Here is a 15,635-nt window from a genome sequence, read left to right as displayed (position 1 = left end):
GCCAATAGGTAAACATTGTGAAGGAATGGAAAGATCCATCGTATGGACGCCCGGATAATGCGGAATAGAATGGGCGAATTTCAAAAATTTATTTCCTTCCTACAACTGGGAATCGCATTTCCTATTTTAGAAAACTAATTTTCAATGATCAATCTTGAATCAAGAACTGAACCAGACATGAATCAAAACAGTAGGAGAGGGAAATACCTGATATGGAGAATTAGTATCCCCCAATGAAGGTGTTCACGCCCAAAAAAATCACCAAAGACTACTCCCACTAAAGATGGCGCAGTGTAGGATGGAGCAGAATCAGCAACGTTCTTCACAAAAACTGTATCCTCCGCAAAAACCAACTGGACGGCAGGTGAGCACAGCTTCTTTTCAATTCTTTCACAAAGAACTAAAATCAAGAACGCTTCTTGATGACTCCCATGTGAGTGGAGATGAACTGCTAATGGCGGCGGCGGCAGGAAGGAGGCGGCAGAGAGAAATTGGCACAGTCTCACTTATGCTGATTTCTCTCTTCTGAGTTGTATCTATATCTTGGATGAATGTGTTTTGAGGCTGCCGCCCCCTCCTCCTTTTATAATCCTAAAGGGATCAGCTCCTAATCCCATTTGGAGATGTTGATCCCATTAAGTGATAAGGTAGAGTCCTTATCTAATCTGCAGATCATGATCAGCCCTCCTAATCTGATTAGGAGTTTCTAGTTTTGAATCTTATTCAAATCTAGACTCTTACTGAGTGGATAGGGACTTTCCCTTATCCTTTAAGGCTAGTTCACATCTCAGATCCGCCCCATTCAAACTAATTTAATTAGCCCAGCTCGTATTGGGCTTTTGGCCCATTAAATGTATGTGCTCACTGAAGCCTTCCAAATTGCTGCCTAGTTGGGCTTTCTCTATATGGCATGGGACCCAAACGTTGATCTACACATCAGCCACAAGGGTTCGGCCCAGTCTCTGTCACAAGACCTAGTCGAATTCACTAGAAAGCCTAATGAACCCCTTGAGCCCATCATATGGACTCTATGGGCCCAACACTTGCACTAAGTGGTCCTTGGGCCAAGCCACCATGTAACACCCAAGGACTGTGGGCAGATATAAGATTAGCCCATCAGGTTTAACCTTCAATGGCCTTACACTTAACCTCTCAGCCCATAATGATCAAACACTGCCCGACAAGGGAGGACCTCTCCCCCGACTGCAAGGTACAGTGCTGCACTCTCCTCTTATATGGACCCCGGGGATTAAAACCTTTTGCAAACAGTTTTGGAAACCTATATATATATATATATATATATATATATATATATATATATATATATATATATATATATCGTATAAATATATTTTACAAAACAAAATTTCAACGATTGAAATCAACTGCCGTCAGTTTTGGTTTCCATCAGAGAGAGTGCATTTCCCCGATCATTACCTTTGTCTTACAAAGGGACTGATCCTGTCACTATGATTACCAACTCAGATGGGTTCATGAACCATCTCAACATACCTAGGTTTTGACCCCCTCTAATGGTCTCACTGATTGGCATATCAAAGATGGCCCAATCCGCCACCTAGTGTGGTACCATAATCGAGTCTAGGGGTCAGGTGTAACATTCCAGTTTTGCCCACTAATCGCCAAGGTCCAGGGCAATACTGGAATTCTGGTCTGGTTTAAGGTCTCAAGCTGATCCCACACTACATATACCTCGGGTCTCACCCTGGTGGCAGAGACAGGCCACCCCAACCGACTTGGCGGCACATCAGTGTTAGCCTTATCAGGATAGGTCTCCCTAGACCGACCCACTGGCTGTGAACGTTCTAAACCAACACAAGTCTCATAAGTGTCCGGTTTTAAGGGTATTACACAGAAACACACCACATGACATGAATAAAATATGCACTTTATTCATTTATAATAAATGTCATAAGTACATCAAACTGATTGGAGATAAGGGCATACAAAACTGTCTAATAGCTCCCACTTGCACTTAGGTCCAATCTGTAATAAGCCAGAGTCCCATACTTTCCACGTGTTTCTCAAACACTTTCTATGTCAGTGGCTTAGTTAATGGGTCTGCAACATTCTCCGCTGAAGCTACCTTCTGAATCAGGACGTCCCCTCTACCAACAATCTCCCGCAGTACGTGGTACTTTCTCTCGATGTGCTTGGACTTCGAGTGGGCTCGTGGCTCCTTAGCCTGAGCAATGGCCCCATTGTTGTTGCACAGCAATGGGATGGGTGATGTGCTGGATGGAACTACTCCCAACTCTTGGATGAACTTCTTCATCCACATGACTTCTTTGGCAGCCTCACTTGTAGCAATGTATTCGGCTTCAGTCGTGGAATCCGCCGTGGACCCCTATTTGCTGCTTTTCCAGCAAACAACACACGATCCTATCATGAATACGTAACTAGATGTAGACTTTCTATCATCTGGGTCTGACTGGAAATCGGCATCAGTATACCCTTGGATCTGTAGTGATGTACCATCGAATACTAGACAAAACTCTTTTGTCCTTCGAAGGTACTTGAGTATGCATTTCACAACGGTTCAATGCTCCTACCTTGGGTTGGCCTGAAATCTGCTTACTACACTCACCACTTGAGCAATATCGGGGTGAGTGCTCAGCATGGCATACATGATGCTCCCCATGGCTGAGGCATAGGGAACATTCTTAATTCCTCGATCTCCTCGTTTGTCTTGGGAGACATCTTCTTGGAGAGAGTAACTCCGTGCCTGAAAGGAACGTTTCCCTTCTTGGATTTCTCCATGTTGTACCTTTTGACGATTTTGTCAATGTAAGTAGATTGGGATAATCCTATTATCCACTTCGATCTAATTCTATAGAGTCAAAGACCCAGTATATAAGACGCTTCTCCAAGATCTTTCATGGAGAATTGCTGTGAAAGCCATACTTTGACCGAGGTCAACATTCCCACATCATTCCCAATGAGTAGGATATCATCCACATACAGAACCAAGAACGTAACCTTATCCCCATTGGACTTCCTGTATACACAGGGCTCATCCGGGTTCTGCTCAAAATCAAACGTTTTGGCGGCAAAGTCAAACCAGATGTTCCAACTCCTAAAAACTTGCTTAAGTCCATATATGGATCTATTAAGTTTACATACCATGTGTTCCTGACCAGCAACAATGAAGCCTTGTGGCTGCTGCATGTAGATATCTTCAGTAAGATCTCCATTCAGGAACGTGGTTTTGACATCCATTTGCCAAATCTCGTAGTCATGGTATGCTGCTACATCTAGCAGGATCCTAATGGATTTAAGCATGGCCACAGGTGAAAAAGTTTCCTCATAATCGATGCCCCCTTTCTGAGTATACCCTTTCGCCACCAAGCGAGCCTTGTAGGTCTCAATATTGCCATCGGGGCCCTTCTTCCTCTTGTAGATCCATTTGCAATCAATTGCTTTTACCCCAGTGGGCGGATCTACTAGAATCCAGACTCCGTTGGCCTCCATTGAGTCTCTCTCAGCTCTCATGGAATCTACCCACTTCTAGGAATCTATGTCCAACATAGCTTCCTAAGTCACGGGATCCTCCTCACTAGTCAAGGCTTCCACCAGGTAACTATCCTGGTCATAACCATAACAGACTGGTGGCTTGGATACCCAAGTAGATCTTCTAGGTTGGTCACTACCTGGAACTTGTGGGACATCTCCCACTACTCCTAAGCTCTCCTCATTAAGAACAACTTCCTGACGATGATTGTTCAAGATGTAATCCTCCTCCAAGAAATGGGCATTTCGACTATAGAACACCTTCTGTTCTCCTAGGTCATAGAATAGATAGCCCATAGAGCTTTTGGGGTAGCCTACAAATAGGCAACGGCTGGTTCGAGATTCCAATTTGTCCGGGCTCATTCTTTTAACGTGTGTCGGACAACCCCAAATCTTCAAGTGTCTGACACTTAGTTTCTTTCCGCTCCAAAGTTCATATGGAGTGCTCGGAACCGATGTGGTCGGAACCCTATTCAGCACGTAAATCGCAGTCTCTAATGCATATCCCCAAAAGGATGTGAGTAACTCCGAGTGTGCGAGAAGTGACCGGACCATATCAAGTAAGGTCCTATTCCTCCTCTCTGAAACAGCGTTAAGTTGTGGTGTAGCAGGAGGAGCTACACCACCGTTAAGTTGTGGTGTAGCAGGAGGAGCTAACTGTGATACTATCCCGTTGACCTTCAGGTAGTCCCTGAATTCGTCAGAGAGATACTCGCCACCTCGATCAGATCGAACGGTCTTAATTTCTCTCCCCAACTGTTTCTCGACCTCTTGTCTAAACTCCTTGAACTTTTCAAAGGATTCAGACTTGTGTCTCATTAGGTACACGTAACCATACTACGTATAATTATCGGTGAAGGTGATGAAGTATACGTGTTGGTTACGACTCTTAACATTCAGGGGCCCGCATACATCACTAGGTATGAGGTCAAGCATGCTGGTACATCTTTCAGGCTTGCCGCCGAATGGCCGTTTTGTCATCTTACCACGAAGGCAAGGCTCATAGGTGGGAAGATCTTCTACAGTTAGAAAATCCAAAGGACCATCCTTTATCAACCTTGTGATTCGGTCAATACCAATATGACCAAGACGGTAATGCCACAGGCACATGGGACTAACGTTATCACGAGTTCTCTTGGGAACGTTAACCAACGTAGTTTCGGCTATGTTGGTTTCTAGAGAAGGATACAGAACATAGAGACCATTCTCTAGTTCCCCATATGCGATGAATTTGTTGTTTCTTTTAATAGTAATCGTATTACTAAAGAAAACGGAATATCCATCAGCACACAATTTTGAGACAGAAATCAAATTTCTCCTTAAATTTTGTACATAAAGACAATCTTTAAGTACAAGTGATCCTTCTCTAAAAAACATATCTACGGTTCCAATGGCCGCAGCTGCAATGCTTGCAGAAGTTCCCAAGAAGAGCGCCACCTCTCCCTCACTCAGTCTTCTGCTTATTCTGAAACCCTGCAATGTGTTACATGCATGAGTCGAAGCCCCGGAGTCAATACACCAGGAAGCAGAAGTAACCAACAAATTGGTTTCTATGACACAGGATTCGGAATTACCTTTCTTGGATTCTAGGTAGGCAGGACAGTTCCTTCTCCAGTGGCCAGTCTGGTGACAATGGTGACAGGCATTGGATGCCCTGTCCTTCTACATTTTCTTGGATTTGTTGCCCTTTTATGGGTTTCTTCTTCGACCTCCACTTCTGGCCACGCTTGCCTGCTTCCATAAGCATGGCGACGGGCTCATCCTTACGAATTAGTTCCTCAGCTTGTTGCAACATATTGTTGAGCTCTTGTAAGCTGACGTTTAGCTTATTCATGTTATAATTCATGATAAACTGATTGTAGGACGGAGGTAAAGAATTCAGAATGGCGTCTACCTTGGTGACGTGGTCTAGCCCGGACCCTAGGGCTTCCAGCTCGTTTATGTATCCCATCATCCGAAGACAATGGTCATGCACTTGCTGTCCCATGGTCATTTGAGTGGTCATGAATTGCTTCAAGACCTTCTACCGAGTAGAACGATTATGCTCTTCATACATAGTTTTTAGACTGTCCAATATGTCCTTGGCCAGTTCGATCTAATCGAACTGCCTCTGTATTGGGTTGTCTAGAGAAGCTATGATATAGTAGCAGGCCAGGGAGCTCTTTTCCTCCCACTCAAGGTAGTCCCTTCTACGGGCCTCAGAAGCCCGATCACCCAGACGCTCCGGGACAGGGTTTTTGGCAACTTTATCCAATTTTTCAAAAGTTAGTACCAGCATTAGGTTACAGTACCAGCCAGCGTAATTAGGTCCTTTAAGTTTGTTGTCATCGAGAAGCTTGGCGAATTGTTCGTTAGCCATTTTCTGGTAAAATAGCAAGACGTCAGTCCACAACCTAATTTGATTCATGTCATCTACATAGATAAGGCTTTTAATCTATGTCCCATTTCCATTTGTTCATCACCGGGATTTCCCTCCTATCTCAGTGACGGAGACAGCGACAATTATGTCTCTTGGAAATGTGGAAAACCACATAGGGTGCATAGAGCCAACTGTTTCAGCTGCATAACCCCACCACCTTTTTGTGAATGATCGTATCCACACATCACATGAGCTTTCCCTTTGGCCTCTGTCAGACAAGGTTCATAGTCGTTTATGGGTAAACCTTTCCGTCCAGTGAGTGCTCACCCATCATATTCGACCACGCCAAGGTACCGTGAGAGAGTTCCCATTTTCTGGTGAAGCCCCTCCCACATCGATCTATGACGTCCCTATCATCATATAAAACAATCCAACAGATCCAGCAGCAAATTGGTTGGCCCATTTTCTGGTGCTTCCCCTCATCACTTGAAGGACCCATCTTCATGCTAATGACGGAAGGCCTTTAGAGAGTTCATCATATGGATCTCTCTATCACATGCACTCATATTTCAGGAGGGAACAAGTTACGCCCTAGATTTAGGTCAAACCTAAGTGGCTCCCACTGGCTTTCATAAAGCCATATTTCTGGTGGCCCAAGTCGGCTAGGGTTTCCGCACGTGTCCTTTTCAGGGGTGTGGGGCCCATCACAAAGGGAAGGTCATCCAATGACCATAAGGGGCACCATGGCAATGATGTGCATTCAGCCATGGTGTGCACAAGAGCCACTATTGTATCTGCATGGGCCAAGTGCTTATGGCCCATGAACGTAGCACATCACACATCCATACATCACATGCAAGAAGAATTGATCCAATCAATTAAATATCTGTAAAGCCCATCTTAAAGCCCATTTAAAGTCCATAATATTAACATTTAATTTTATCTAGGTATATGGGCTGAATAGCAGTTCGGCCCATAGAGCTTTCATGCGAATGGTGGGCTTTTGGAGTTTTAACAATTTAAAATTGGGCCTTACAGGTTGGGCCGAATTAATACTTGCAATTAAACATCACTCCCTGACCCAAAAGTGCGAGAAATCAGGACTGAAATCAGCCCCCATCGAACCCTAGATTCGGTCCAACTGATTTGGTCCAAATCTGGTTCGAATTGGTCTGGGTTTGATTTTTAATTCAAGAATTAATTCAAGATTAATGATCTGAAATTAAATGCTGATAAAGAAGAACATAAATTAGTCAAGTAGGGCTGTTCGCACACTCCTCCCTACAAAACAGATGTTAGTTCATAGTTTGCAGTTTCACAAACTGCAAAACGCATATAGCGATTTCTCCTTCCAACGCCACCAACTTCGATCCAAAAATAATACAGAAATAGAAAAACCTAATTTTCTATTAATTATTACATCAGATCGAATCCTATACATCCAGACTAAAAAAAAAAATTATTTACAGACCAAATGTAAAGAATAAACAAGAATCTGCAAATCGCAGATATCCACGTGCCAAGAATAAAAGATTTCGATCTCCATTGTACGAACAACCCATAAATCAAGAAAATTATAAAGAACCATTTCAAATAAAAATTAGATTTATTTAAAATTTAATTCCAGATCATTCACCCAAAATTATGGGAGCAATTTCCCAAAAAACAAAATCTGCGCAAATAGGGTAGAACGCCTTCTGCCCATTTGCGTAGGTTCAGATCTAAACAATTTTGATTCAAGATTTGAACCTTGGCTCTGATACCATTGAAGGAACGGAAAGATCCATCATATGGACGCCCAGATAATGCAGAATAGAATGGGCGAATTTCAAAAATTTCTTTCCTTCCTACAATTGGGAATCGCATTCCCTATTTTAGAAAACTAATTTTCAATGATCAATCTTGAATCAAGAACCGAATCAGATCTGAATCAAAATAGTAAGAGAGGGAAAAACCTGATACGGCGAATTAGTATCCCCCAACGAAGGTGTTCACGCCCAGAAAAGTCACCAAAGACTGCTCCCACTGAAGATGGCGTAGTGTAGGATGGAGCAGAATCAGCAACGTTTTTCACAAGAACTGGATCCTTCACAAGAACCAACTGGACGGAAGGTGAGCACAGCTTTTTTTCAAGTCTTTCACAAAGAACTGAAATCAAGAACGCTTCTTGATAACTCCCACGTGAGTGGAGACGAACTGCTAATGGCGGCGGCGGTAGGAAGTGAAGGGATGAGAGATCCATCGTATGGACGCCCAAAGATTGCAGAATAAAGGGGCGAATTTCAAAAATTTTTCTTTCCCTTCAACTGGGAATCACATTCCCTATTTAGAAAATCATATTTTCAAGGATCATTCTTGAACCATAAACTGAACCAGATCTGAACCAAAAGGAGTAGTAGAGGATTATACCTGATACGGAGAAACAGTATCCCCCAACGAAGGTGTTCACGCCCAAGGAAGGATCCAAAGACTGCTCCCACTGAAGATGGTGCAGTGCAGGGTGGAGCAAAATCAGCAGTGTTCTTCTCCAAGAACTCTGTCCTTCGCAAAAATCAGCAGGATGGCACGTGAGCACAGCTTCCTATCAATTCTTTCTCAAAGAACTGATGTTAAGATCGAATCTTGACTTCTCCCACAGCTGGAGATCGAACTGGCAAACAGAGCGGCAAGAATAGAGAGGCGACAAGAAAGAATTCTACAGGGATGCTTAATTCTTCCTTCAGTGATTTCAGATGTCAAGAAGATGATGATGTGGTTGCCGCCCCCTCCTTCTTTTTTAACGTAAAAGGATCAGCTCCTAATCCAATTAGGAGCTACTTATCCAAATCATATTTGGATCATCCCTCTCTTTAGGTGATAAGGATAAACCCTTATCTTATCTGCAGATTAGATTAGCTTTCTCCTAATCTCATTAGGAGGTTTCTAGATCTGAATCACATTCAGATCTGGACTCTCTGAGTGGATGGGGTCAAGACCCTATCCTATCTGCTAATCCATCTCAGAATTCGCCCCATAATTGACTAATTAAATAGCCTAGTTTGAAATGGGCTTTAGGCCCATTAAGCTTATGTGCTCACTTAACATTCCTAACTGCTGCCCAGTTGGGCTTCCTTGTATGGCGTGGGACCCAAGCATTGATCTACACATCAGTCACAAGGGTTCGGCCTAGCCTTTGTTACAAGGCCTGGCCGAATACACTGTTATGGACAGTGCACCCCCTGAAACCCATCAAATGGGCTCTATGGGCCCAACACTTAGCCTAAGTGGTCCATGGGCCAAGCCACCTTGTAACACCTAGGGACTGTGGGCAGATGCAAGATTAGCCCATCAGGTATTATCCTCAATGGTCTTACATTTAACCTCTTAGCCCATAATGATCATACACTGCCCGACAAGAGAGGACCTCTCCCTCGGCTACAAGGAACAGTGTTGCACTCTCTACTTATATGGATCATGGGAATTAAAACCTTCTTGCAAACATTTTGGAAACCATAATATATATACTTTTATATCTCATATAAAATATACTTTGCAAAACAAATCTCAACGGTTGAAATCGGATGCCGGCAGTCTTGGTTTCCATCAGTAAGAGTGCACCCCCGATCATTACCTTTGTCCGACAATGTGGCCGATCCTATCACTATGATCACCCACTTAGATGAATTCTCAAACTATCCCAACATACCCAGGTTTTGACCCCCGCTAAGGATCTCACTGATTAGTACATCAAAGACAGCCCAATCCGACACCTAGTGCAGTATCATAATCGAGTCTAGGGGTCGGGTGTAACTTTCCAGTTTTGCCCACCAATCTCCAAGGTCTAGGGCAATACTGGAAATCTGGTCCAGTTCATAGATTCAATTAATCCTACACTATATGTGTCTAGGGTCTCACCCTGGCAGCTGAGACAGGCCACCCCAACCGACTTGGTGGCACCACAGTGTCAACCTTATCAGGATAGGTCTCCCCAGACGGACCCACTGGCTGTGAACATTCTAAACTAACACGAGTCTCATTAAGTGTCCAGTTTAAGGGTATTACACAGAAACATACCAAGGGAACATAAATCAAATATGCACTTTTATTCATTTACAATAAACTCATAAAGTACATCATTCTGATTGAAGCTAAGGGCATACAAAACTGTCTAACAGGAAGGAGGCGGCAAAGAGAAATTGGCACAATCTCACTTATGCTGATTTCTCTCTTCTGAGTTGTATCTATATTGGTTGAATGTGTTTTGAGGCTGCCACCCCCTCCTCCTTTTATAATCCTAAAGGGATCAACTCCTAATCCCATTTGGAGATGTTGATCCCCTTAAGTGATATGGTAGAGTCTTTATCTAATCTGTAGATCATGATCAGCCCTACTAATTTGATTAGGAGTTTCTAGTTTTGAATCTTATTCAAATCTGGATTCTTACTGAGTGGATAGGGACTTTCCCTTATCCTTTAAGGCTGGTTCACATCTCAGATCCGCCCCATTCAAGCTAATTTAATTAGCCTAGCTCATATTGGGCTTTTGGCCCATTAAATGTATGTTCTCACTGAAGCCATCTAAATTGCTGCCTAGTTGGGCTTTCTCTGTATGGCGTGGGACCCAAACGTTGATCTACACATCAGCCACAAGGGTTCGGCCCAGTCTCTGTCACAAGACCTAGTCGAATTCATTAGAAAGCCTAATGAACCCCTTGAGCCCATCATATGGACTCTATGGGCCCAACACTTGCACTAAGTGGTCTTTGGGCCAAGCCACCTTGTAACACCCAAGGACTGTGGGCAGATGCAAGATTAGCCCATCAGGTTTAACCCTCAATGGCCTTACACTTAACCTCTCAGCTCATAATGATCAAACACTGCCCGACAAGGGAGGACCTCTCCCCCGACTGCAAGGTACAGTGCTGCACTCTCCTCTTACATGGACCCCGGGGATTAAAACCTTTTGCAAACAGTTTTGGAAACCTATATATATATATATATATATATATATATATTTGTATCGTATAAAAATATATTTTGTAAAACAAAATTTCAACGATTGAAATCAACTGCCGGCAGTTTTGGTTTCCATCAGAGAGAATGCATTTCCCCGATCATTACCTTTGTTCGACAAAGGGGTTGATCCTATCTCTATGATTACCCACTCATATGGGTTCATGAACCATCTCAACATACCCAGGTTTTGACCCCCTCTAAGGATCTCACTGATTGGCATATCAAAGATGGCCCAATCCGCCATCTAGTGTGGTACCATAATCGAGTCTAGGGGTCAGGTGTAACATTCCAATTTTGCCCACTAATCGCCAAGGTCCAGGGCGATACTGGAATTCTGGTCCGGTTCAAGGTCTCAAGATGATCCCACAATGCATGTACCTCGGGTCTCACCCTGGTGGCAGAGACAGGCCACCCCAACCGACTTGGCAGCACATCAGTCAGCCTTATCAGGATAGATCTCCCCAGACCGACCCACTGGCTGTGAACGTTCTAAACCAACACAAGTCTCATAAGTGTCTGGTTTTAAGGGTATTACACAGAAACACACCACATGACATGAATCAAATATGCACTTTATTCATTTACAATAAATGCCATAAGTACATCAAACTGATTGGAGCTAAGGGCATACAAAACTGTCTAACACATTGACTATTAGAGACCTAGGCTGGCGGTTTTTGAATACCAACACATTTTTTTTTGAAGAATGAAAATGAGCAACATATGACACTTGTGAGTCTGAAAAGAATTCATTTTTAGGAAAAAAGTGTTTGGTTCATAGCAATATTTTCTCATTCTGCCTATTTTTATCCATTCTTTTCCATTTTAGAATTTCATCTTGGGCAAGAATGAGAAAGAATGAGAGCTTGGTCCTTTAAACAACTCGAATTTGCATTGCTTGTAAAAAAAATGAAAACACAGTAAGAGAAACTATAAGAGTCAATTAATCAAATGATACTATCAACATAACAGGCATTGGGCATCAGTCATCACCACTTGCTTTATTTAGTCAGTATGCTCTTTTATACACATCTTATTTAGAGAGGTCAGTACTTTCAAGAGGGGCTGAACTCAGAAGTTTCTAAATCCCCTTCCCCCCAAAGTGTCTTTGGCCTGCTAACACATTTCCATTTAATAAAAATAATTCCACTTGTATCATTCCAAAGTAATGTCCTTTAAATTTGATTTATACAATTGGAAATGGATGCAAACATTGATAGAAGAAGCTATGGCAAAGTGGAATGCTTGTAATCACACTTTTTTTTTAATTAGTGCTGATAATCACACTTCCGATCGACTAAGGAAGACTATTCTCTTTATGCTTTGATCCACATCATGCATATATTGTTAAAACTGATGTTTAGAGCAGCAACTTCTATTAGGAGTTATGGTCATAACGTTTTGTTCTTTATTTTTTTATTGTTAATTGATGGTTTTGTTCACCACCTAGAAGGCCAGAATTTTAGAAGTTACTTGTTAGAGCCACCAATACTACAAACCCCCCGTCAAAGGGAGAATAAAAAAAGTAGATGGTTCAAGGCCAAGCATTGAAAAGTTGGAATTGCCTCTTCTCAAGTAATGAAATGCTACAGGTTGAAATGAATTAATACAATAAATAAAAATATAGCAAGTTCTTACAGTCTCACAAGAATTCAACAACTAGCTGAATTAAGGATAAAAAAGGAGCCTCATACTCATATAGAATCAACAGAAAAACTCTACACACATGGCAGATAAAGTGGAAAAGAGTTCAAAAAAGAAGCATTCCAAGGTCCACAAGCACATTAGAAATGTGATTATCAGCATGGCGGTTTGTATTCTTGAGTGTCGATCGAGTTTCACAGATGGGAGGTTAAAAGAGGAAGAAGAAATTGGCAAAGAAAATATAGAAATGGATAGGAGGATAAAGAGGTGCGTGTTGCATTCCTCTAGGGTTCTGTAAAGAAAAAACAAAAATGGAAAGGAGGATAAAGAGGCTTGTGCTGCGTTGTTGCGTTCCTCTTGTATTTCTCCTCTTCAGACTGGATAAAGTGGGAAAGGAAATAAGAAAAGAGGGTAAAGAGGTCAACAGAGGTATTTTAATAAAAAATAGATGCAAAATAATATGCAAAAGGGTAAAATAGGCATTTGGAAAATTTTGATTCTTTGGTTTAGCATTCTTAGTCTTGGTGATTGACAAAAGGGAGATTTTTGTTAATTTATTTAAAAATTTAGGGGAGGTTTTTGTATTTTACCCAAAAAAATTATTAGCAAAGGACACCATCAACCATTTGTGGGTCACATCTAATCCTCATCTCAAGGATACAAGTATAGGTTTCCCTATCTTTCCTTTCTTTTTCCTACGTTTTCCTTCAAACCAAACATAGCGTATAAATTTGTCTTCCAACGTAAGACGAGGGCATTTCAGTAATATTACTATCAGTATTCGCGCGCATTTTGAATTGCTATTTATGACCCATCGATCTCACAGTTCGAATCCTCCATTTCTGCTTTCTACAGTTCTCTTTTCTTCCCGTTCTATCTGCCCAGTGCCCACGATTCTACATTTCAAAGCGATTTCGTTTCAGGTGAGTACTTATCGGCATCGACGACCTTATTGTCTCTCTCTCTCTCCCTCCCACTAAGCTTCCCTAATCTTTTAATTTCTTTTCTCTTAAGGTTTTTCGTGTTTCAGATTGGAGTGATCCTAGTTGTAAGTAAAACATTGGAGCCTTGTTCCGTTTCTACGATCTGTTGTGATGTTTGTTCGCTCTAAGATGATCGTTTAGACTTGTTTCTTTGCATCGACATCGCTTCTTTTCTGTAGAGAGATCCATTTCGAAAGTTCTGCCTAGAAGTTGGTTCATCATTTCGTGTTTCTCTTAAGGTTTTTCGTGTTTCAGATTGGAGTGATCCTAGTTGTAAGTAAAACATTGGAGCCTTGTTCCGTTTCTACGATCTGTTGTGATGTTTGTTCGCTCTAAGATGATCGTTTAGACTTGTTTCTTTGCATCGACATCGCTTCTTTTCTGTAGAGAGATCCATTTCGAAAGTTCTGCCTAGAAGTTGGTTCATCATTTCGTCAAAATTTCTTCATAACAAATTAACGTTAGTTTTGTTTATTTTGTTTCATTTTTTTTTTTCAGAACCTTAAGAAGCAGGAATAGAAGTCTTATGGAGAAAAGCGAAGAGATCGAAGCTGCGAGGAAGCGCATGAAACCGGTCTCTCTCTCTCTCTCCCTCTCCTAGGTTTTCATTCATCGTCGTCGTCGTATCATAATTTTTCAGGAAGTTTCGTCAGATCAGGGTCGTTGTTTTCATTGTTTTAGGTGGAGGAAAAAGACGGAGATGCAGCTGCAATAGAAGAAGAGACAACGACGAATTTGACGGGATCTGAAGAAATGGAGCTCAATATTGCTCGTCTTCTCGAAAGGATTGAACGCTTCACTGAACAGGTATAGCCGTATAGGTACGCGTAAGAAAATTCTGCTACGGCCGTTGGCGTAGCCTTGGGCTAAAGCTGTGAATGAATCACGGCCTTCGATGTATTGCTGTCGCTCCAATATGTCCATGATGTACGAGCCCGATCGGCTTTGGTTAAGCTTTGGGATCGTATTGTCCGCCTCTCAGTCCCATCGATAACCACCAAATGGAGGCCGCATCGGGTCAGAGAGATTAGGGTGCTAAGCTAATCCGAATTCCATGAGCAAATCAAAAAGCATCACGCTACTCAACAGTCAACAATTTTTAAAGACCGACCCGGAACCGGAATAGCTTTGGCCACCGGTTTCCGGGTCAGCGGTTTAACAATGGGTGGCCCATTTTAATTTTAAAAAATAAAACATTAAAATAAAAAATGATAAAAAACCGTTGTCCATATTGAACGGATTGATGATTTGATTGACCGGGTCAGTGGGTTGCTGAGCAAGTAAATGATTTTTGGCCAAAGAACGGTCAATTTATTTTTATTTAATTAATAATTAATAATTTGTGTAGGTTACAGAGTTGCTGGAAGCGGGAAAGACGATGTTTAAGGAACTCAGTAATGAATTTGAAGAGCGGATGATCGCGTAAGTTTAAGCGTCACTATTACAATTTCAACTGTTTCAGGAGTGAAGCGAGTAATAACATTTGGTTGCCGCCTTTGATTCTCATCCTTTTTTTTTCGGGAAATATATTTATAGAATTCACAGAGAACAAATTGAGAAATGGCAAGAGGAGATTAAGGATCTGAGGTTGGTGGATGCCTCAAACGAGGAGGTCATCACTCTTCTGAATAATGCTCGCTTTCTGCTTCAGAATTTTCATGCTGACCAATGCAGGTAAAATAAAATCCCAAGGAAAATTCATCTTTGTAGCAGTGAACCAAATATTCAAGTTTACCTTGGTGCCCATCTCGTACATGTTAGATCAGTATCCGGGTGTACTGAACATTTGGATCAGCCAAATTTATTTCGTTAGTCACCATCTAAAACATGGGTTTAATCACGGAGTGATTCAGCATGACTTATAAATTTGATCTTGACAAGCTTTCGTTTTTTCTTTGGGATGTGGGTGCAGCAGTGCAGGTTAATATTGTCAGTAATATAGAATATTAGGCTGCGTTTGACAATGATGCAAATGAAGTGTAAATCCTGATTCAGAATCAATTTACACCGTTTCACTTTTTCATATGTTTAGCAACATTACATTATGATTTCCTACAAAATCCATGATGGTCTGAAAGATGTATAAGTTTGATTCTTGTACGAACTGTTAGGTACGAATAAACCTCT

The 15,635-nt window shown here is 41.8% G+C and overlaps 1 protein-coding gene across 7 annotated transcripts in view; it reads left to right on the top strand.

The window, feature by feature from the left end:
• Positions 1-13,334: 13,334 nt before the first annotated feature.
• LOC104590014 (knotted 1-binding protein) overlaps positions 13,335-15,635 on the top strand; it is a 40,641-nt gene continuing 38,340 nt past the window's right edge. For 2 of the 7 annotated variants that reach the window (XM_088903376.1, XM_088903370.1), the window contains exons 1-6: positions 13,335-13,448; positions 13,540-13,573; positions 14,007-14,082; positions 14,190-14,315; positions 14,857-14,930; positions 15,045-15,182. In XM_088903376.1, the coding sequence (XP_088759502.1) occupies positions 14,035-14,082; positions 14,190-14,315; positions 14,857-14,930; positions 15,045-15,182 (386 nt within the window). In that variant the 5' untranslated portion in view covers positions 13,335-13,448; positions 13,540-13,573; positions 14,007-14,034. Of the gene's footprint in view, positions 13,449-13,539; positions 13,574-13,747; positions 13,782-13,843; positions 13,926-14,006; positions 14,083-14,189; positions 14,316-14,856; positions 14,931-15,044; positions 15,183-15,420; positions 15,510-15,635 lie in introns of those variants that run through there. The other 5 variants (XM_088903375.1, XM_088903374.1, XM_088903372.1 and 2 more) reach the window with 5 other exon arrangements.

Source organism: Nelumbo nucifera, chromosome 4, assembly GCF_055504915.1.
Source record: "Nelumbo nucifera cultivar China Antique chromosome 4, China Antique-T2T, whole genome shotgun sequence".
NCBI lineage: Eukaryota > Viridiplantae > Streptophyta > Magnoliopsida > Proteales > Nelumbonaceae > Nelumbo > Nelumbo nucifera.
The sequence above is the reverse complement of the archived record's forward strand: the minus strand, read 5'-3'. Positions and strand labels throughout refer to the sequence as shown.